Source organism: Anolis carolinensis, unplaced genomic scaffold (genome assembly GCF_035594765.1).
Source record: "Anolis carolinensis isolate JA03-04 unplaced genomic scaffold, rAnoCar3.1.pri scaffold_10, whole genome shotgun sequence".
NCBI classification, from domain to species: Eukaryota; Metazoa; Chordata; class Lepidosauria; order Squamata; family Dactyloidae; genus Anolis; species Anolis carolinensis.
In genome coordinates, this window is record NW_026943821.1 from 15466140 (window position 1) to 15488720 (window position 22581).

The 22581-nt window shown below is 40.4% G+C and overlaps 1 protein-coding gene across 1 annotated transcript; it reads left to right on the forward strand.

Annotated features, from left to right (window-relative positions):
- The first annotated feature begins 1814 nt into the window (after positions 1-1814).
- On the forward strand, positions 1815-22141 carry haus5 (HAUS augmin like complex subunit 5). Its single transcript, XM_008120942.3, has 19 exons — positions 1815-1978; positions 5970-6032; positions 6143-6175; positions 6465-6489; positions 7284-7416; positions 8405-8564; positions 8827-8899; positions 9888-9967; positions 10655-10715; positions 13901-14028; positions 14194-14272; positions 15115-15260; positions 16254-16416; positions 17796-17876; positions 18005-18150; positions 18721-18835; positions 19498-19636; positions 20811-20943; positions 21759-22141. The coding sequence occupies exons 1-19, from the start codon at positions 1863-1865 to the stop codon at positions 21886-21888; spliced, it is 2004 nt and encodes a 667-aa protein (XP_008119149.1). The 5' UTR covers positions 1815-1862; the 3' UTR covers positions 21889-22141.
- The last annotated feature ends 440 nt before the right edge of the window (positions 22142-22581 follow it).

Genomic DNA, 22581 nt, shown 5'->3' on the forward strand with positions numbered 1-22581 from the left:
GGAGCGGAAAATAAAAATAAAATTATTATTATTATTATTATTAAAATACCTGATGGCCCAAAGATTCGGAACCACTGTTCTAGTGTGATGAGGTCACCAGAAGACAGGGGAATTCCAGACAATCAGGGCCAGTTAATACAGTAGAGTCTCACTTATCCAACATTCAGGATTATCCAACACATTTTTGTCAGTGTTTTCAATATATCGTGATATTTTGGTGCTAAATTCGTAAATACATTAATTACTACATAGCATTACTGCATACTGAACTACGTTTTCTGTCAAATTTGTTGTATAACATGATGTTTTGGTGCTTAATTTGTAAAATCATAACCTAATTTGATGTTTAATAAGATTTTCCATAATCCCTCCTTATTATCCAACATATTCGCTTATTCAACGTTCTGCCGGCCCGTTTATGTTGGATAAGTGAGACTCTACTGTACCTCCAAATAAAGGATCACCCGAAGCAGGAAGCAGCCAGGCTTTGAAGCTGAATAGCCATTCACTGCTAATCAAAACGGCCAATTGCAACATTCACACTTGCCTCAAACAGACAAGATTTCTCTCTCCCACCCACAGGGATATAATAATAATAGTAATAATAATAATAATAATAATAATAATTTATTTGTTTGACCAGTCATATGACCATTTCAAAGTGCAACATAAATAAAATCAAGGCAAAAAGGATGGGAGGACAGGCAGCTGACCATCTGTTTGCTGACAAAATCTTATTTTCCTGATTCTTCTTTCAGGAAATGTGCTCTTTTCTTGATAGCTTTCAGGATAAAAAGTCTTACTCTAATTATGGTGGATCTTTCTTGTCCTTGCAAGAGGACTGTCAGAAGATCATTTCTGTTGGGGGACCTAAAATTAGATATTAATGGATGTAAATAACTGTGTCGAAGTTCGGCATATGCTGGGCAGTCAATCAAAAAATGTTCGATATCTTCCACTATTTGATCTCCCCAGACACAAAAACTCTCATTTCTTGGGATGTTATAGTAGCGACCAGTTTGCATCATAATACCGAGTTGTTCAAACCTGGCCCTGGTATATATTCTTCTTAAGGGTAACGGAACTGGAATAGTCAAGTAGTGTTCTAAATGAGTATTCATTTTGTGGGACGCTAAAAACTTTGTGACCTACCTATACTTGCTAGGTCCAATTGAGCATAGATGGTATCATGAGTGCGTTGCATAAACACTTGTTTTGCCCTAGGTCCTAGATTATTCAAAAATTGTAAAGGCCAATTTTAGCCATCTCATTGTTTAAGGCCCCGACCCATGATGACTTGTGGGCACACTGGTCTTGATCCTCTAAACATAGGTGAGGAAGTCTACTGGAATTCATCTGATTTATCTTTGACCAGTAATTGAATTGTCTCATTAAAATTTGAGCTTTTACTGGGAGCATTCTTAGCTCTGCCTTTACAGCAGCCCTCAGTGTTGTTCTGGAAAGTCCCAGGAGACCCACAGGGATATAAATAAACCACACTTGGCTAGTTTCCAACATATCTCACAACCTCTGGGGATGCCTGCCACTGAGCTGTGCGAAACGTCAGGAAAGAATGCTTCTGGAACATGGCCATACAAACTGGAAAACTCACAGCAACATTTTCCTTCAATGTTTGTGATTCGGGGACTGCCTGTACTCCCAATGCCTCACTTTGAGTCTTCTCCTTCGCTTTTCTCTCTCGCAAGCAAATGTAGGCCGCAAACCGACCGAATATTTGTGACACTGACGGGAAACGCAGGCCTCGCGCTACTGGAACCGGCGTGCCTTGCGCGCCGCGCGGCAAAGGCGGGTGGGCGGGGCTTCATACAAAATACAGCAGTTGAAGGCGGAAGAGTTCGGGCATGGAGGCCAGAGGGGTGTTGCTGCCACTGCCTCTGGCCCAGGAGCTGAGGCGCTGGGCGGCTGAGGAGATGGAGCTCCCGCCGGGGAAGATACCTCCCGAGAGCGCTCTCCGGCGGTAAGTGGCCCACGGCACTTTCCCTTGGCGCAGGGGTACTCGAGAGCAGGCCTGGGCCAACTTGGGCCCTCCCTTCAGGTGTTTTGGCCTTCAACTCCCACCATTCCTCACAGCCTCAGGCCCTTTCTTTGTCCCCCTCAGCCGCTTAAGGGGGAAAAGGAAAGGGCTTGACAGGTGTTTTGTTTGGAGTCTGAGTCCTCAAATCTAAAAACTATAGGATCCTCTAATCCAGGGGTCCCCAAACTTTTAAAGTAGAGGGCCGGTCCACAATCCTTCAGACCAGGGGTCCTCAAACTTTTTAAGCCAAGGGCCGGTCCACAATCCTTCAGACTGTTGAGGGGCCGGATTGTCATTTGGAAAAAAATACAAACAAATTCCGATGCACACTGAATATGTCTTATTTGTAGTGCAAAAACAACAACAACAGCAGCAACAACAATGAAAGAACAATACAATATTTAAAAATAAAAACAATTTTAACCAACATTTATCAGGATGTCAATGGGAAGTGTGCTCCTGCTTCTGGCCAATGAGATAGTCAAGTTAATTAGGATTGTTGTTGTTGTTGTTGTTGTGTGCCTTCAAGTCATTTCAGACTTTGGGCGAGCCTAAGTCTAAAATCTATTTATTTATTTACTACATTTGTATCACACCCTTCTCACCCCAAAGGGGACTCAGAGTGGCTTACAAATTATATGTACATACAATATATTATATTATTAGCACAGCACAATATTAGCATTATATATTACTTTATTGAACTATACCACTATACTGTAATATTATTAGTAATATTATATGTAATATAGAATATATAATTAATATTATTATGTGGTATTATTAGTGTTATATTGTATTACATTATAATATTATCAATATTATATGTATATACAATATATTATATTATAAAACTGAGGGCGGGGGCCAGGTAAATGACTTCGGAGGGCCGCATCCGGCCCCCGGGCCTTAGTTTGGGGACCCCTGCTTCAGACTGTTAAGGGGCTGAATTATCATTTGAGGGGGGGGGGGGAAACGAACAAATTCCTATGCACACTGCACATATCTTATTTGTAGTGCAAAACAACAACAATAACAATGAAAGACCAATACAATATTTAAAAATGAAAATAATTTTAACCAACATAAACCTATCAGGATTTCAATAGGAACTGTGGGCCTGCTTCTGGCCAATGAGATAGTCAGGTTAATTAGGATTGTTGCTGTTGTGTGTCTTCAAGTCAATTCAGACTTTGGGCGAGCCTAAGTCCAAAATTATTTATTTATTCATTTACTACATTTATTTACTACATTTATATCCCACCCTTCTCACCCCGAAGGGAACTCAGAGCCGCTGTATGTACAAACAATATAGTATATTATTAGCATAGCACTTTATTAGCATTATATATTACTATATTGAACTATACCACTATACTGTAATTTATTTACGTATTTATATTCCGCCCTTCTCACCCCGAAGGGGACTCAGGGCGGATTACAATGAACACATATATGGCAAACATTCAATGCCAACAGACAGACAGATATATAACATATAATTAATATTATTATATGGTATTATTATTAGTATTATATTGTATAAAATGATAATATTATTATCAATATCATATGTATGTACAATATATTATATTATTAAAACTGATATAAAAATATTATATTATAAATGAGGGCAGGGGCCAGGTAAATGACCCCCGGGCCTTAGTTTGGAGACCCCTGCTCTAATCCTTGAATGATTTAGGCTTTATTGTGCTGTCAGTCCTTTCCTCTCCAAGGCCAATGTTTCTATCCTTCCCAGACACACAGTTAGAGCCGCATTGCCGGCTGGACTGCTGACCTGAAGGTTGGGTTGCTGACCTGAAGGTTGCCGGTTTGAATCTGCGGGACAGGGTGAGCTCCCGTCTGTCAGCTCTAGCTTTCAGGGACATGAAATAAGCCTCCCAGAAGGATGATAACACATCCAGGCTTCCCCTTGGCAACGGCCAATTAATTATCTCACACCAGAAGCGACTTATAGTCAAGTCACTTCTGACACAGTGGAGCCCCCGCTGGCGTAGTGGATTAAAGCCTCGTGACTTGAAGGTTGGGTGGCTGATCTGAAAGCTGCCAGGTTCGAATCCCACCCGGGGAGAGTGCGGATGAGCTCCCTCTATCAGCTCCAGCTCCATGCGGGGACAGGAGAGAAGCCTCCCACAAGGATGATCAAAACATCTGGGCGTCCCCTGGGCAGCGTCCTTACAGACGGCCAATTCTCTCACACCAAAAGCGACTTGCAGTTTCTCAAGTCGCTCCTAGCACGAAAAAAAAAACTTCTAACACAATAAAAAAGACACATAATTGAGAACCAGGGGAAGATAATTCATATGTTATCCAGGATCTTTTGACATTTCCAGCCTGAATGATCTGCTACAGACATTACAGTCACTCTTCCACATTTGTGGTTTTGACTATTACTGGCCTTGGATTGACACTTTCAGATTGTGTGATTTTAACTGTTTTTTACTCGCGATGTTTTAATCTTTTTATTTGGGATGTTTTAAATGCTATGGTTTGACCATTTTTAACACTATGTTCATTGTTCATATATTATATTGTAAACTGCTTTGGGTCCCCTAGGGGAGGAAGGTGGTATATAAATGATGTAAATAAATAAGTAAATAAATAGTACAGTTTTGATAATCCACTAAGTAGATTGTTTTTTTCCAGGAATCTGTGCCATTCTGTGGCCAGCTTGATTGGAAGATGACTATAGAGTTATGCTGGATGACCTAGAAATTCTTTGAAAATGTTCTCTCAGGTTAAAAAGCAAGATGCATATAATACAAATAGACAAGAAACACAATTAAACATTAGTACGTTTTTCACATTTTCACTTTCACTGGAGTCTTGCACCCCTAACCCCTAGTGAATGTTGAGGGCTGACTATCCAGAGTCAGGGGCAGAAAAGGATGGAGAGAAGGAAATGGATTGTGTGGCAAGAAGGGTGAAAAACTTCATAACACGAAACATTTTTTCCTGCCTCATGGTCGCCCCCATGGTTAGAGACTGTTCTGTTGTTAACAACATCACTGTAGCACTTTATTCCATCAGTGAGACATAGTTTCTGTGTTTATGCCTTCCCAAGCACTTTATCTGGATAATAGTCCCAAGTATCTACCTCCCCAGTTTACATCCTACACTATATGAACTTTCTTTGGCCCAGTGCATTTTTAGGAACCTACCCAAGTTTTTATTAAATATGTCTTATTGTAAATGTGTTTTTAATATGTTTTATTTATCTGTTTTGTATACTGTTGTGTTTTTATACTGTCTGTGTTTACCTGGGCGTGGCCCCATGTAAACCGCCCTGAGTCCCTTCGGGGAGATGGTGGTGGGGTATAAAAATAAAGTTATTATTATTATTATTATTATTATTATTACCTGGTGGGCAGTAAATAGTCAGTGTTTTATTTATTTATTTATTACAACATTTATATCCCGCCCTTCTCACCCAACAGGGGACTCAGGGCGGCTTACAATAAAACACACATATAAAACCTGTACAATACACTATAAATCAGTTAAAAATTAACTTACATAAAACATTCGTAAAACGCATTATAAAATACAGATAGGTTTTTCTGTGTTTATGCCTTCCCAAGCACTTTATCTGGATAATAGTACCAAGTATCTACCTCCCCAGTTTACATCCTACACATAGGTTTTAGGTTGCTTGCTCCTACTGTTGTAAATTTGTTTGTTGCTTATTTTCCCCAGTCTCTCTTTTCTAGTGCCCTTCTGGAATGCTCTCCAAAAAAAGACTTTTGCTATTTAGTCTACCACAGTGTTTTCCAAACTCTGGCCTTCCAAGTGCTTTGGACTTCTGCTTCCAGGATCCCAAGGCAAAGAAAGCTACTGAGAGTTGAAGTCTAAAACCCTTGGAGGACTAGAGTTTGGGAACCGCTGATCTAACAGTTGATTCCTTTTCCTCCAGGATGTGCTCAGGTCAGTGCGCTGAAATCTGGAAACACGTCATTCGCCATGTGCATCACCAGAGGTAAAAATCTGAAGGGGAGATCTTGGGTTAGATTTTAGTTTATCATTATAATCTCTTGTCTTGCTCCCATTTGGCGTATCATTCTCCTTCTTCCCTTCCTTATGTTGCAGAAATGTAAAGAAGATCAGAGGAAACTTGTTATGGTATCCTTTTTGGGGGGCGGGAGGTGGTGGTGGCTGCGTTGAAAAGTTCTAGACCTTCCACTGCAAAGAGTCTCCACCAATGATGTAGCAAACAAAAGTTCAAGGAATGAAACATCCTTCAGTATTGTTTATAACCTATCCTAAGGAGCTTTGTGATGTGTTTACGTGGTACACTTTCACATCACTTTATCCTTCTCTCAGCAATAATGTCAAGTAGTCCTGACTAGCTGGCTCATGCGGTTTCTAAAATGAAAATTAGAAGATTTTTCCTTAACCTGAACTTGTTTAGGTACCGGCAGATGGAGGAGACTGAGGTAAAAGAGAAAACAATACACTATTTACTATTCTGGGATAGGGATGGAGAACCCTGGCCCTCCAGTTGTTCTTGGAGCCTGGCTTTCTTCACCTTTGACAGGGATGATAAAAATTGTAGTTCAAAAATCCATGCAGGACTATATGTTCCTGACCACTGAACTTAGGGCAGTGATTCTTAATCTATAATGGGCCTACTTTGTGGAACGTGGGGAAAAAACTGACTCGAAATCTTTATCAATCAATATAGGCCAGAAATGAAGATCTTATTACCCCCTCCCATTCTGTTATTTGACAGCGAGTCTCTACAGTCCTAGACAGCAAAATCAATGATGAGGAATACTGGGAGTAGTCCAGCAGTATCATTGTCACCTCTGGTGTAGATAGTGTTGGTCTCAATGAAACCAGTACTTAAACATTGAGACAGCTTCCTGTGGCTCATGTTTGAGAGAGAGAGATCTTTCTAGACATTAACCAAAATCCTGTCATCATCATTTTTTATTGTTTCGGATTAAATGGGCTTCTAGTTAAGGCAATCCCAAGGTTTTAGAGACCACTCTGAGCCCCAGCCATCAATGATCCTACTCAGGTCTTGTGAATTTAGGGCTGTGTCTTCTTTTATCCATCTTTAGTTCACTTTTCCCTATTAATTTCCACTTTACTGATCATTACAATCTTTTCCAATGAGTTTTATTCAAAATGCAATATGCCTAATATTCTATAATTTTGACTTCTTGTGAGGGTTCATGGTTAGTTTGCTTTCACAGGGTTCTGTCTTAACTATTTACCTCTCTAGGGCAAGTTTAATGGCTTGCAGGCTGAGAAGGAGTGCCGCAAGCAGTTGGTTCAGGGCATTGCGCGCCTGCGTGAGGAGCTGCAGAACATTGACCTGCAGATCGAATCAGCACAGCGGGAGCTTGTGGCTGATGGTGAGTGGCTTTCTGGAATCAACTCTGCAGCAAATAGTAATTCCATCTGCATGTGAGATATTATTGATAATTTCTTGGTTAATGTTTCTTTTTACAATTTTACAATTTTAATTGAATTTTAAAAACAGCAAGCACTTCTTTAACAAGGCTGATTGGTGCCAGTAGTGATACCATCCAATAGCCAAGTAAAAATATTTCTTTTATATCTTCAAGGCTTGTTGATATCTTCCAGATATATTTATATATACACTTTTAATGGTCTTAATTGTTTTTTAAACAGTCTTGATTATTTGTTATTTTTATATGCTAGTTTTTAAAATCATTCTTATTATTCTACATTGGTTTAAAGTTGAAAACTGACCTGAGCTCCTTGGATATAGGATGTGTTATAAATAAATAAATAAAAAGTATTCTTCAAGCAGGCTTTTTTGTCATCTGATATTGACTTTCATTGCAGTTTTTTGCTGCCAATACAAGCTTCCCATTATATGAATATCTGTTGAATCAGGATCTGTAATGCCAACAACTCCAGTTGTTTGTGGCATTGTACTTTGTTTAAAGTGTTCTTGTAGTGATATAGAAATACAGAGGCATGCTTATGTCACTATCTCTGCAGGGCCTGGTGCATCATCTCCAGCCTTTTGCCATTATAAACAAATTTTGATACTTCAGAAATTTGAGTAGGCATTGCCTTGCCTTCTTCATTAGTTTTTTTCTCTAAACACTCATGATGGCTTACATCAGTAATTCCCAAACTAGTCCTCTATGTGTTTCAGAAGACTTGTCTGCCTTGGCCAGTAACCAGGAATTCTGAGAGCTGAAGTCCAATACACTTGGAAGAGTTTGGGAAATACTGGACTAGAACCTAGTCGTTGGAAAAGAGGAGGGCAAAGCAAAAGTGTACTAGCAAATCAAGCACTTTTTGTGGGGGTCCTAAAGCTGTCTGAACTGTAATGCACTCTTGTTTCTTTCTCCTTTGGTCTCTCAGAGGTCACATTGGAGACAGCCCAGGAGAAGATCCGTGATGCCAAGCGCCGCACCTTGCTTCTGAAGGCCTACTCGACCCAGGTCATGGCCGAGCATCAGCTATTGCATGGAAAAGTAATGCAAATGAAGGGACGTTTGGAACAACTAGAGGCAATGAAAAGGTACAGATACAGGCTCTTCCTTGTGGACAGGAATCAGGAGAACCTCTGGGTGGGAGAAATATGTATTTGATAAAAAATAGGGTTAGGAATGGATTCACTTACTGAACCATTTCATTTGATGAAGGAAGTTATTGTAGCTCTGGAGCAAACCATCTCCATGGCCTCTGATTCTGTTTGGGGATATGCATTGAATGCGCTGCTCTAGAAATCAGGGATCTGACCTTTCATTTCTAATAAAGCATTAATATGTTTTTCTTGTCAGGAAGGCCCAAACAACTGTGGTCTTGGGAAAGACGGCAGTGTCTGGATTCCCCAGTTTGGAGCCAGAGGTTCTGGTGAGATCTTCTTGGTTATTCACAGCCAAAGTACATTATTAAGTATATTCATTTGCTGCATTGCCTTCATTGAGTTCAAGATGGCACACATGATTTTCCTCCTCATTTTCTTGTCATAACAACCCTCCAAAGTAGGTCAAACTGAGAGAATTAGTAGTTTGAGTTGCCTAGTGAGTTTCAGAGTTTGATGTGGACTAAAACTATCATCCTCCCTGATCACAGTCCAAGGCCCTCCAAATCTTCTAATAGAACTCCCATAATCTCTTAACTCCAAAATATTTGCAACTACAGTAGAGTCTCACTTATCCAAGCTAAATGGGCCAGCAGAAGCTTGGATAAGCGAATATCTTGGATAATAAGGGATTAAGGAAACGCCTATTAAACATCAAATTGGGTTATGATTTTATAAATTAAGCACCAAAACATCATGTTATACAACAAATTTGACAGAAAAGTAGGTCAATACGCAGTAATGTTATGTTGTAATTACTGTATTTACAAATTTAGCACCAAAATATCACGATATATTGAAAACATTGACTACAAAAATGGCTTGAATAATCCAGAGGCTTGGATAAGCGAGGCTTGGATAAGTGAGACTACTGTACTATTTTCCCAGTTTATCTACCTATACAATATTCCGCTGCAAGAGATTATTAGGTACCCTCCCGCTAATACAATGCAGTGGCTGGCTGATTTTGCACATGAATATAGTATGTGATTGAAATATGCCCAGAATTCTTAGCCACGTGCCATGAATTTGCATGATGTGAACAGCCTCCCATCAATATGGAAAGGGTTAAAGCAGATAATATCATCCATATGTTGTTTGACTGTAATCTACCATGATTTCTCACAATTTTGTTACGATTTGAATTGCATTCCAGTAATGCTGTTGCCAGTCTCATGTTCTTCATCCCTGTGTTAACATAAGGAACGTCTTAGAAGTATACCTTAAGCAGAGTTTTGCTTTCTGTTTTCGCCCCAGCGAGATGTTCAGGAAGCCTGTCAGCTTCGTTTCCAGTTTCTGAAGACCCTCTTTGAGCGCAGCATATCTGGGAACTTTCCGTAAGAACTTTCCAGCTTTCTGGAGCATCATATTTGTTTTCATATGCTTGCCTTAAGTGATGTTGCAATATAGCTTTCTCCTAAAGCCTGAGAAATTTTGGTTTGAACCACAACTCCCAGAATACCTCAACCAGGAATAATCATGTGAGGAACTGTAATTTAGAAAAAGAACTGCATTGGACTGGATTCTATGACTATAGAATGCAGTTCAATCTGTGTTACAATGGCAGTGTAGATGGGACCTTAGGCAAGTGCTGTCAAAGGGGGAAATCTGTGTTTTTTATTCATAGCTTAAATGCAGTGGGTTCAATACAGGAAAGAGGCAAAGTTCTCTGTCCTTCTGTATCAAGCCAGGTAGAATTGTAAAGCCAGAGTTTGGACTATAGTCTTAGAATCATCTGGGATTCTGGGAACTGTAGTTCGAAAAAGTTACATTTCAAAGTTCTGCTGGTACTGTTTTCTGACTGTCCAGCAGATGGATAGACAATAGACAACAGGGTGAAAGAATTATACCTATACAAGGCTAAAAGCCAATGCCATTAGTTTTATTTTTATGTGTTCTCTGTCCATTGCAGCCTTTTCATAAGCTTGTGCTTTTCATTTTTTTCAGAAAAGGGATTGATGCTTACACTCAGCTAATCCTCCATTCTGAAACATCTTTCTGTGTTCTTTCTCTGTCTTCCTTAGCAAGGGGATGAGTGAGGAGCAATTGAATCGTTCATACCAGCATTGGCTCAGCATTGCAGAGGTAAGGAAGATGGTGCTCTGTAAGACTGGATTCCCCCTTAGACCTTTCCATGGTCCATACAGAGATACCACAAGCCTTTTAGGTTTCTGCTGCCACCAACATTTTTAAAAGAAGCAGAAGGACAAACAACTCTATCTCATTATTATGTAACAGGGTTGGAAATCATGCAATTCCTGTTACCATCTTAGCCAGTGGTGGGAAATGTTGGCAATTACAGCTCAACAGTCAGTCAAGTGGGTACGATTACAGCAAACAACAAAGATATGTATGTTTTTAAATTTCAACCTATTATGTTATTTCTTTATCTTATGCTTCAGCACATTCACATTTGGCCACAGATATTTTCGGTCATCAGTATATTATGACATAACGTGACCACAAAAATACTGCTTCTTTTGCAGTCCCCCAAGACATCTCCACAAGTGATATTTGGTCCCTAAATCATGAAAAACGCTTGAAAGCTGCTTGAAAGCATTATCTATATATATAAAAGAGTGATGGAATTCGAGCACCGAGCAAAACAACAAAAGTAAAGGGCCCCCAACCTCGAAATTTGAGAACACAACCCATCATCCACGCCTTAAGGTTGAAACAACACAAACTCACTTCACGCAGCTCCACATGGAGAGAACCCACAAAGCCCCATTGGTAGCCGTGCCCGGGAGGGAAACAGAAACTATAATGGCCGCCGGCAACAGGGAAGGCAGGCAAAGGGAAAAAGCTGTCCCCTGGGTCCTAGCGCCCGCCCATCATCCGAGTTATTTCTCTCCATATACTCTCCCTTCTACAATATCCAACCCATTTTAACACTCAATATTTTAAATATATGCTATCAACCATGACAATCAACACAATCTGACTCCTAATATTATAATAAGCTTAAAATCACAACACCAAATAAAAAACAACACTCTTCAAACACAGGAATGCCAGACACTAAACAATCACGGCCAGCTAACACCTCCCACCATCTGCCATGCAGGACACAATCCAAGCACTCCCAACAGATGGCCACCCAGCCTCTCAATAATAATAATAATAATAACAACAACATCATCATACAATCCTAACATTTCTAATATACCGATGATAACGTACTCTATACCCATTCACAAAAAAACCTACATCACTTGCACAACTGCAATATCCCTATGATAACGTACTCTATCCCCATTCAAAACACCAACATTTCTTATACAACTCTAATATACCGATGATAACGTACTCTATACCCATTCACAACACCTACAACATCTCTTATACAACTCTAATATACTGATGATAACGCACTCTACCCATTCACAACACCAACATCTCTTATACAGCTCTAATATACCGATAATAACGTACTCTATCCCCATTCACAACACCTACAACATCTCTTATACAACTCTAATATACCAATAATAACGTACTCTATCCCCAATCACAACACCTACAACATCTCTTATACAATTCTAATATACCGATAATAACGTACTCTATCCCCATTCACAACACCTACAACATCTCTTATACAACTCTAATATACCAATAATAACGTACTCTTTCCCCAATCACAACACCTACAACATCTCTTATACAGCTCTAATATACCGATGATAACGTACTCTATACCCATTCACAACACCTACAACATCTCTTATACAACTCTAATATACCAATAATAACGTACTCTATCCCCAATCACAACACCTACAACATCTCTTATACAACTCTAATATACCGATGACAACGTACTCTATACCCATTCACAACACCTACAACATCTCTTATACAACTCTAATATACCGATAATAACGTACTCTATCCCCAATCACAACACCTACAACATCTCTTATACAACTCTAATATACCGATGATAACATACTCTATACCCATTCACAACACCAACATCTCTTATACAGCTCTAATATACCGATGATAACGTACTCTATACCCATTCACAACACCTACAACATCTCTTAGACACCATTCATACTTACCTCCAACAGACAAAAACACCCAATAATCACAAATATTGTATATTCGCAACCTTTAGGAAATAATATCCCCTAATGACGCAGCGTCTTCAACCGCTAACCTACTCAACTTCTCCAATGAAACGTCGCACGTTTGAATTCGAAAAACGGAGTCAACCCCCACTATTACCCCACCTTCTCCCAACCCAACACTTCCAAAACATCCAAATATCACTACATCCAATATCATCCAAATAAACTACCAAATATCAGTACTCCTCTGACACAAAAGTAACAGCGCTCCATACAGTCATACCACCCACATGACCTCCAAGGACTCTACAAACAATGCCACCTCTTCGACTTACAAATACACATGATCACCAACCCACACACTCACACACGACTGGACTTAATATCAGGAAAAAACCTTTACCCTTTACCTTAACTACCTCCAATTCCTCAATACTTTATTTCCCATACCACCACACTTTGCCACAGCAACGCGTGGCCGGGCATAGCTAGTCATTTATATAAAATTAATCCCTAAAATTTTAACAGAAAAGGCTGGAAATCAGCCTAAACATAAAAGAGATATAGTTGGCAACACTTCACTATGGCTCACCAATAAGACGTGGGGTGAAAACTGGTTCTCCATTCAGCACAGTCCACCCCACTTCTATATTATTCAACATAGAGGCTCTAATCACGTTAGAAGTTGTATAACATCATACAAGTCTGGCTTCCAGAAGTTTCCACCTGCAGACAATCAGAATTTCTTATAGCCATGCTCCTAGAACTTTGGGAAAATGTATCCCTCAAAATCTGGAAAGCCAAATGTTCAACCACCTCTGCTGTAAACAGGGTCTTTTCCTTGCACCTGTTCCTCCCAGTTGGGACAAAAAGCACAGATAACAAACAGTAACATTGGCTAAGGAAACTACAAAGTCCAGCACTACTTTTAGTTCAGTCTTCTCACAGCATGGGTTTTCAAGCATTAGTATTTTATAGAAGTTCAAAGTTACACAAAGTGTGTGTGAGCAATATTTAAAGCATATGTGATCATTCTTATTTGAGGCCTATATGATCAGCAAAAAATGTAACTGGAACTTGTTTTTATTGTCAAAATTGTGTTTTCAAGCTTACTAAAACAGATTGGCATACAGCTGAATCTTTAATTCTTATTTTATGCCAACACGACTACTGTTCTGTATCTCTCTGCAGAAAGTTGCTGGCTCTCACCCACCGAAACACATCCTTTTGGCCTTGGAGCACCTGGCCCTTCAGAGCACTCACCAGTTGCAGGAACTTACCAGCAACATCAACATCCTCCGTGATGTGGAAGCACTCAAGTAAGTCCTGTTCCAAGGCCAAGAGGCTGGTGACAAAGATTTCCAGAAGATCTATCTAATATCTTCTTTTCCTACTAATGTCAGAGTTTCCTCACCATTCAAATGTAGGATGCTGCCAAATCTTGGAAGCATCCTACATTTCTTGCAATTCCGCCCCTCCCTCAGGTTTCGCTACAACAGCGGTCACCTAGAAGATGTTTCATACCCAGCCAATGACCTGCCTGATGTCCGAAGCCTCATGCAGGTGAGGAATTTGGGCATTGCCTAGTTGCCAGATGTAATAAGAGGTGGGGGTGGCCAGTTCATAAGTATGTGTCCACCTGTCACTTGCAAGAATCATTCAGTGATGGCTTACTTAAATGGATGCTGCTGAAACTGAAATATCAAAGAGACCTAAATGCAGGAGGTAAGCAACTCGAAGGTGGATTGCACTAGGGAATTTTGACAGCAGCCCATTCAACCCCTTTCACAGGTAATCTTGAGCAACAAAGACATTTATTCACCCCGAGTGCCTTGTTTCCAATGAAAATTCTGGAAGGCTGTGCATCCCAAACTGGGCAGTATAGTGAGGAACTCAGTGGGGGTTGCAAAATGCCTCCTGCCCAAATTCCTGGTTATCCACAACAAGTCAAAGGGAAACTTGAGGAAGTTTATCCAAAAAACCTCAAACTTCACTGTGAAAACAGTACTGAGATCAGTGCTAAACATAGTTCCCTCTAGTTGTTGGTGACAGAGGTGACGTAAATGTCATAGTCCTGCTAGAATCAGAATTGGAAGAGATCACATGGGCCATCCAATCCAACCCCCTGCCATGCAGGAAAAGCACAACCAAAGCACCCCAACAGTTGGCCATCCAGCCTTTGTTTAAAAGCATCCAAGGAAGAAGCCTCCACCTCTCTCTAGGGCAGTGAGTTCCACTGCTGAACAGGTCTTGCAATCAGAAAGTTCTTCCTATGTTCAAATGGAACCTCCTTTCCTATAATTGGAACGCATTGCTCCGAGTCTTAACGTCCAGGTTAGCAGAAAACAAGCCAGCTCCTTCTTATGACATCCTTTCAAATGTTTTTCCTTTTTTTCTGGGGATAGGAGGGCTGGAGCAAGTGTGAAATGCTCCACATAGAACAGATCTCCCTGCATGCCCAAGAGAAGAGATTGTTGGCACAGTTGGAAGGAGTTGTCCAAGAGATGCATCGCCAGCTGTCTGATGGCTCAGAGAATTCTATCTTAGTCAGGTAAGGTTGCTCCAGCTGAATAGATGAACAAGGGAAAAAGGATGGCTCACTTTAAAACAAGCACCCCCCTCCCCCTCTAAATATTTTGGTGTATAACCCCCATTTTTGCCAGCCAGCATGGCTATTAGAAAGTTAGGAAGAAGACTGCTTCTGAGATGAAACTGTCTGTAGGAGTTATTCCCCACACTGCCTATGTGGCATTTGAACCCAGAAATGGCTCTCAGACTGCATACAGTTCACAAGGTATACTTCCCATCCTGATCCCTTGAACAAGTCACTCTCTCTCAACCTCTGAGGAAGGCAACGGCAAGCCTCTTCTGAGTAAGTCTTACCAAGCAAAACTATGAGAGGCTTATCAGAAGTTGAAGTTACGCAACAACAAAATTTCAAACTCCTTGCCACTATTCCACGCTGGCTATTCTAGTGCGAACATCCTGGAAATAAATAAAGCAGTTTACATATATAAATCAGCATGTTTTATTCTGTTATGCTGAAAACAGGGTGTATCATAACATTTTATAACTGATTAATATTTGACCATATGCAAAACTGTCCTGAAACTCTCATATATTTAATGTACCAAGAAATCATTTACATTCAGACCTTTGGTACTAAGGTAAGTTTTGAGGATAGATTTCTGTTTGGATTCTCCTGATCTTTTTTTAAAAGCACATTAGGAAGAGTGTTCTGGCAGAGATAAACCCCTTTTGGAAGTCAGCCACATCCTGCACAAATTTATAATCTTCATCAAGAAAACAGATAAGTTAACGAGTTAGCTGTCAGATAAAGTCCTTTTCCTCATATCTGCCTGTGTCTCTATTCTCTCCTCCCATTTGTTTGTTTCTGAGCACATGGCAAGCCCCTGAGTTCTCTATTTTGTTCTTTTTCTGTGAGCATGGAGAGAGACGTCTTCAGAGAGCTAGAGAGATAGCTATGCCCTTACTCTCCCCCCCCCCCCCCTTTGCTGACATGTTTTTTCCCCTCTCAATGCAGAGCTGTGTTTGAGTTGGAGCTCCGGGTTGTGAGACTCCAGGGATATAGGAATGGCCTGCTGGATGGCTGCCAAGAGCTGGAAAAGGTGGTGAGGACCCGACGTGAAGAGCTTCAGGGTTTGCAGACGAAACGCCAGCGTATCCTGGACTTCCGCCACCTGGTCGTAAGTATTTGGAAAAGGATAAGTCTTTGTGAATATATCCTTGAGTTAGGTCCTTGGACAGGGAGCTGAAATCTTTGCTTAACCTCAGATTTGCTGGGAAATTCAATGGAAGCACTGCTCCCTTTTCAAATGTGGTAAGAACTGTTAAAAAGGTGACCCTTTCAATTGTGTGGGGGTTTTTTATATAATATTTTTTATTAAGAGATAATTAGTTTTGGTTACATAAAAAGTGGTGGAACATTGTAGTTAGAGAAAAATAGGAGAAAGAGAAAGAGAAGGAAAAAGAGAGAGAAGGGGGAAAAAAAGATGAAATGTCTTAAAATAATAATAATAAACTTGGATGGGGTGGGCAAGAGTGAGTGGTGACGTTCGTAACTTCCGTCCTTCTTTCTTCCGTTTTTCAGTCCATAATGATAATTTTAAATATATATATAATTTATTTATTTCCTTTGTTAAGTCCTGATCTTATCTCCAAATATTCTTCAAAGGAGGACCAATCTGTCATTTCTTAATCCTTTACCGGAATTTTCCTTTAATAAAAATGTTAATTTGTCCATATCCTTAATCTCCATGACTTTTAGTATCCAAGCCTTCGTCTCAGGTATTGTATCCAACTTCCATTCTTTCACATAGACCATTCTCACTGCTGCAATAAAATAAGTAAACAGCTTATCTTTATTTTGATCCTCAAATAGTTTTGTATCAAACATTCCCAACAAATAGTATTCGGGTCCATCGCAAAGTTCATTTTAAAGATTCTTTGACATACTTTATGAATATTCTTCCAATAGCTCATTGTATCTTTACAGGATCACCACATATGAAAGTATGAGCCTTCCTTAGACTTACACTTCCAACATTTGTTATCCGTCTTCTTGTACATCATGCTTAGTTTCTTTGGCGTCAAATAGCATCGGTGTAGCATTTTCAGCCAGTTCTCTTTCAGGTCTGAAGCATATGTAAATTTCATTTTGTTCTGCCAAATTTCTTCCCCATTCCTTTAATTGTATTGGTCTGTCTATGTTTCTGCCCCTTTAGTCGTTGAATTTTTTATTTCTTCAGTTTCTGTGGCCCAGTCAAGCAGTTTATTATATATCTTTGTTATAAGTTTTTTTTATCTAATTGTATCAATTTATCCCAAAAATCCTCCTCTGCAAATCCTAATTTGCTGTCCATGTTAAAATGTTCCCTGATTTGTAGGTAGTGCAACCATGAAACATCCTTGTAATTTACTTGTATCTCTTGGTGGGATTTTAGTTCCAATGCATTTGTTTTTGTCTTAATCAAATCTTTATAAGGTGACCATTTTACCCATCCCAACAACCTTCTCTGGTTTGCTTCAGTTGTGTGGTTTTGTTTTGCTGCTTTCCCTCTTGCAGAATGAGAAACAACAGCATATCCAGCTGCTCATCAAGGGCACCTCTTACATAAAATCCCAGCTCCGGAAGGACCAGGCTGAGGTGAGATGCACTTTTTATTCTTTTCTGAGGGGAATTATTGAGATTGCCACTTCCTAGCCCTGGAAATACATTTTGGGCTTCTTTGTTTCTCTTGGAATCATGCTGATTTAAATATACCTCTCTATCAGATACAGGACTTTATAGAGATGAAACTATTGCCTCAAGCTCATCAGGTAGAATTGGAAACACAGAAGTTGTATGACCGGGTGAATCGTGAGGTCCAGCAATTTGGAGCCATTGCCCTTCCTTGCTTGTTGCGCCGCAGGCTCCCTGGGTAGGTATTTCCTAAGCTTCCCCCTGTATTTGAATCATGCCAATGACTCAGAAAACCCAGGGTTTGTGTAATGCAGTGTTTTACCTTGCTATACCAGGGACAGGCACTAAATGGGTGCCCATTGGGTGCAATTGCTTCTTTCTTATCTGGAATCTTGCCACGGACTGGCAACCAATGGTTCAAGGACCAGGATCTGTCCAGGGACCACCACTTTGAGTATAGATGACAGTAAATTTTCAAAGCTTCTCATCTTCTTGATAGTATGTAATTTTTAAATATCTTCCAAACTTCAGAGGCTGAAAGAACAGTTAGTCTGCAGGAGAAGTGAACTTAGTGAACTGATATGAGTGAAATCATAATAAAAGGGGGGAAACTTATGGTAGTAGTGGAACTGTATGCAATTGGGTTTGCCTAACTGAAGCCAGTTTTTTTGCTGCAGAATGAAGGGCTTCATCCAGAGTGGTGTGTAGTCTATGATGACATGAAATTCCAGTGCATTGAGAGCAGAAGGTATTACTTTGAGTGAACGTTGAATTTGATGACACCTGTCTTTCTCCCCATATCTTTCAGTTCTAAATACATTCCGGCCCATGAGCTTTCTATCCACCGCATGAGTCGGATAGCACCAGCTGAGTACCGAGCTTTTCTCAATGTGTGTAGCGGAGCCGCCTTCCCCCTTTACAAGGTGTGTATCACCCACCATTGGGATGCATCTAGAAAAAATCTGAAGTAGCAAATCAGAATTGAATCATTTTGGAGAGCTCTACTCCCTCCTCAGTCAGTCGTGGAGATATGATGGAGGTTTCACCAAAGCAATTCCATATAAAGTTACAAGTAACTGGTGGTCATGGACGCCCAAGAGTTGTTGCCAGTTACAATAAATCAAAATCATCCTGCAAATGTAGACTACAAATCTCATCAGATCTAGCTGATAGTAGGGGATGATGGGAGCCGCAATCAAAACAATTTCTGCAGAGATGTAGATTGTGTCCCTGTACAGTAAAGAATACTGTTCTAAAGGAATGATGGGCTGCATGCACTTCACAAGAATATTTTTGAAATGATGAGAGTTGAGTGTGAGACTCAGGCTGTTTTTTCAGTGCCAGGTCCTTCCCATCCTGTTCAAAAACACTGTTCCAAGAAACTTTCAGGCCTAGAGAGTCTTGGAAATGTTTCCAGAGCTTGCAGCTCAAGAATAGAGAATATCTGGCCCTCCAGAATGCGCCTGGGGCTGGAGGGAGTTGTCATCAGGCATCAGAAGGGCTGAAAGTATCCTTCATTCGGATGCATAAGTGAGCTTGTGCTCTTTTCTCCCACCAAACCTCTGCCTGCTCTTCCCCTCTCTAGGCCCCTGAGCAACTCCTTTTCCACATGTCTGACCTGAAGAAGATGATCTTTCGTCTACGTGCCCAACTAGGTTCCAAACAGCAAGCTTTGGCCAAGCTGCAACACCAGCTGGACGAGGCCCCAGAGCCCAACGTTCAGGGTGAGTTGACTCCAGTCCCAGCTTTGTCCAGACCTTCACAGAACCAGCAAATCCCAGGGTTATGAGACAGCTTCCAGTGCTTAATATTTCTACAAAAGATTTTCCATTCTGATCAAGTAATTTTGACATAAGGATTTGAATTTGGAAATACAATACAGTATAATCCTTGTATCTGATGGATACATTCCAGGAGTTTGCATGGACACATGAACAGAAATATACCATAATGCAGCACTGAAGGAATTAGGAAATGCTTAGTCATCACTAGGTCCTCTAGTGAAATACTTTAGTCAATATCTGGTAAAAATGTACCATAGAATGACCTGGAGGATTTTTAAAATGCCAAAGGAAGTCATATTTTGTCAGACACACGTCACTAAAACTGCATCTAATTGAAACCCTGGATGTGGGAGGAGCAGAGTGGTTGTACTATATTTAACCTAGATCAGGGATTCTATATGATTCTTTCTGAATCAAATATTGCAGTTCAAATAATATATTTTAGTAAAGGTAAAGGTTTTCCCCAGACATTAAGTCCAGTCATGTCCAACTCTGGGGGTTGGTGCTCATCTCTATTTCTAAGCTGAAGAGCCTGCATTGTCCGTAGACACCTCCAAGGTCATGTAGCCGGCATGACTGCATGGAGTGCCGTTATTATATTATTATTATTATTATTATTATTATTATTATTATTATTATTTTCTATAAAACCTGTTATTGGCAAATTCACAAGGGTACACTTTCCTCCTTGCCTCTTTTGTTTATGGATAGAAACTGGAAGTCAGTTGCCAATTTCCATACCTTTATTACTTGGATTCTGTCTGTAAAAGGGCCAGTCACAAAATCTGAAGGCTATGATGGAAAGTGAAAAAAAATCTCAGTATTCCTACCTCTGCAGTGTGTTTTGTTACTCATTCGATGTTGTCCAGATTGATGTGGCTGACTTTGCTTATGATTTGAATGAAACAAAGGTTGGGCTGTTAGCACTTAAGAGTCCTTAGAATTCTTTCCATATTGAATGGTCCAAAGGCTACAGTTTCCCAAAACAACCAAAATTTGCCGATTGGAGAATTTGGGACGTTAGACTAAGAGTAAACAGCCAAGTTGGGTCAAATCAGTTCTTACTTTTGAATTCCAGTCCTAATGAATAAATAAAACAATTTTGCCCCTGCAGCTCTCGTGGAAGAGGTACAGACCCATGATCGGGAACAGGTCCGCGAGCTCCTGCCTCGGATCCAGCGATTGACAGAGCAGTGCAAGTGCCACATTGAGCGCTGGCATGAAGTGCAAGGCACTGTGGACGCCTGGTGAGTAGAAGGCAGAGAATGGGTGCAAGGACCAGTCTGGTGGGATGGCTCAAAAATGAGGAGGGAAGGAGCAGAGAGGCCCCATCTCCGTTCCGTGCTCAGCCATAAATCCCATTTGGGTCAGTTTCTCATCCTCATCTACTTTATAGGGTTGTTAGGAAATTTAAGAAAGGTGGGGAACTTGGTGTTTCTTGTTAACTCCCTTGGTGAAAAGTCAGTATAAGTTGAGGATCGCTTATCTGGAGTTCTGAAATACTTCAAAATCTCACATTGTCCACATAGGTGGCTGAGATAGTGAAACCTTTGCTTCCTGATAGTTCAATGTACTCAAACTTTGTTTCATGCACATAATTATTAAATATAGCTTGAAGATAATGTTATACAATATGTATAAACTCTTAAACTAAATTCATGTAGAAATTTGAGTCCCATTTCCATGATATTTCCTTATGTACATAGATGTAAATACAAATATTTCAAAATCACCCCCTGAAATCCAAAACAGCTTAAATTTCTGCTAAGGGATATTCTGCTAAAGGATATTCAACCTGTATATATAAATTGAATGAAGCAAGGATCTGAGACAAAGCAGTTTGGGCTTGTAAAACTAGCTACTAGAGCTATTGGTCTTCATAGCTGAAAGCTGCACTTCTATATACCGACATAGCTCTGTCTTATACGTGCAAAACTTCTGTTTCTACAACACCTACTCCTCAAGGCAGTCACCTGATTCTTCCTTAATGTTGTTGTGCCTTGGAAGCATTTTGTGCAGAAGCTCCCTTTGCTGGCCACTCATCCCAGTCTTCACTTTCTAGGTGGGAACAACCAGGACAGTTTGCGCTGCCCAGTGAGCGCCGTCATGGCCTCACATTGCAGCAGTGGCTTGAGCGCTGGACCTTGGCCTCCAATACCTTGCAGCAGCAGAAGTTACACAGCTGGATTTGAAAGCAGCACAAGCAATGGCAATGCAGCTTGGCAAGGATTTTCAAGGGCCAGGGTGGTCATGGCTTAAAAGGAGCATGGTTGTTGGAACAGCCATGTACTTCGTTTCACTGACTTAAGGCGAGAGGAGGATTTGTCTCCACTTCCGGGGGAAATAGCTTTGGTGGGTGTGATTCACAAGCAAGTGGTGTGTCTTCATAATTTCAGATTCAGTTGGAATAAATCCAGAACCTGATAAAACATTTCATTATTGGGAGCAATTGCATCAGTGGTTTTTGGCATGTGGATATACACATTTGTCATTGGTTACATCTTGCTACACCCCTTAGCTGCCCATCTAGAGCCGAGGTTGTTGGGCTACACAAAAGTGGGCTTCCCTCTTGAGAAGTGAAGATTTGGACTTGACACAGTTTGAGAAGCAAGAAATGAAAAGGCAATCAAAAAGACTAATAACTACCTAGAAATTCAAGTTTTGTTCTGCAGAGAGGGATGACATTGTTGGATACCTTCTATGGGCTCACTTCCAATCCCTCATTCTGCTTAGAATTTTGAAAACTTACCACTTCCGAGTTGAAGCTCTCTCCGACCAGCATTACCTAATTTTCACAAGCTTTGTTTCTGTCCTCCTTGTTAATTAAATAGCTTGATGGGAAATGCAATATTACATTGTATAAGATAGACAACGGGTGTGAATAA

Excerpts from the sequence above, each read along its gene's own strand:
- haus5 (XM_008120942.3), top strand. The coding sequence starts at position 1,863 with ATGGAGGCCAGAGGGGTGTTGCTGCCACTGCCTCTGGCCCAGGAGCTG. Across the intron at positions 18,836-19,497 it reads CCGCCTTCCCCCTTTACAAG|GCCCCTGAGCAACTCCTTTT; the intron begins GTGTGTATCACC and ends TCCCCTCTCTAG. Across the intron at positions 20,944-21,758 it reads CAAGGCACTGTGGACGCCTG|GTGGGAACAACCAGGACAGT; the intron begins GTGAGTAGAAGG and ends TTCACTTTCTAG.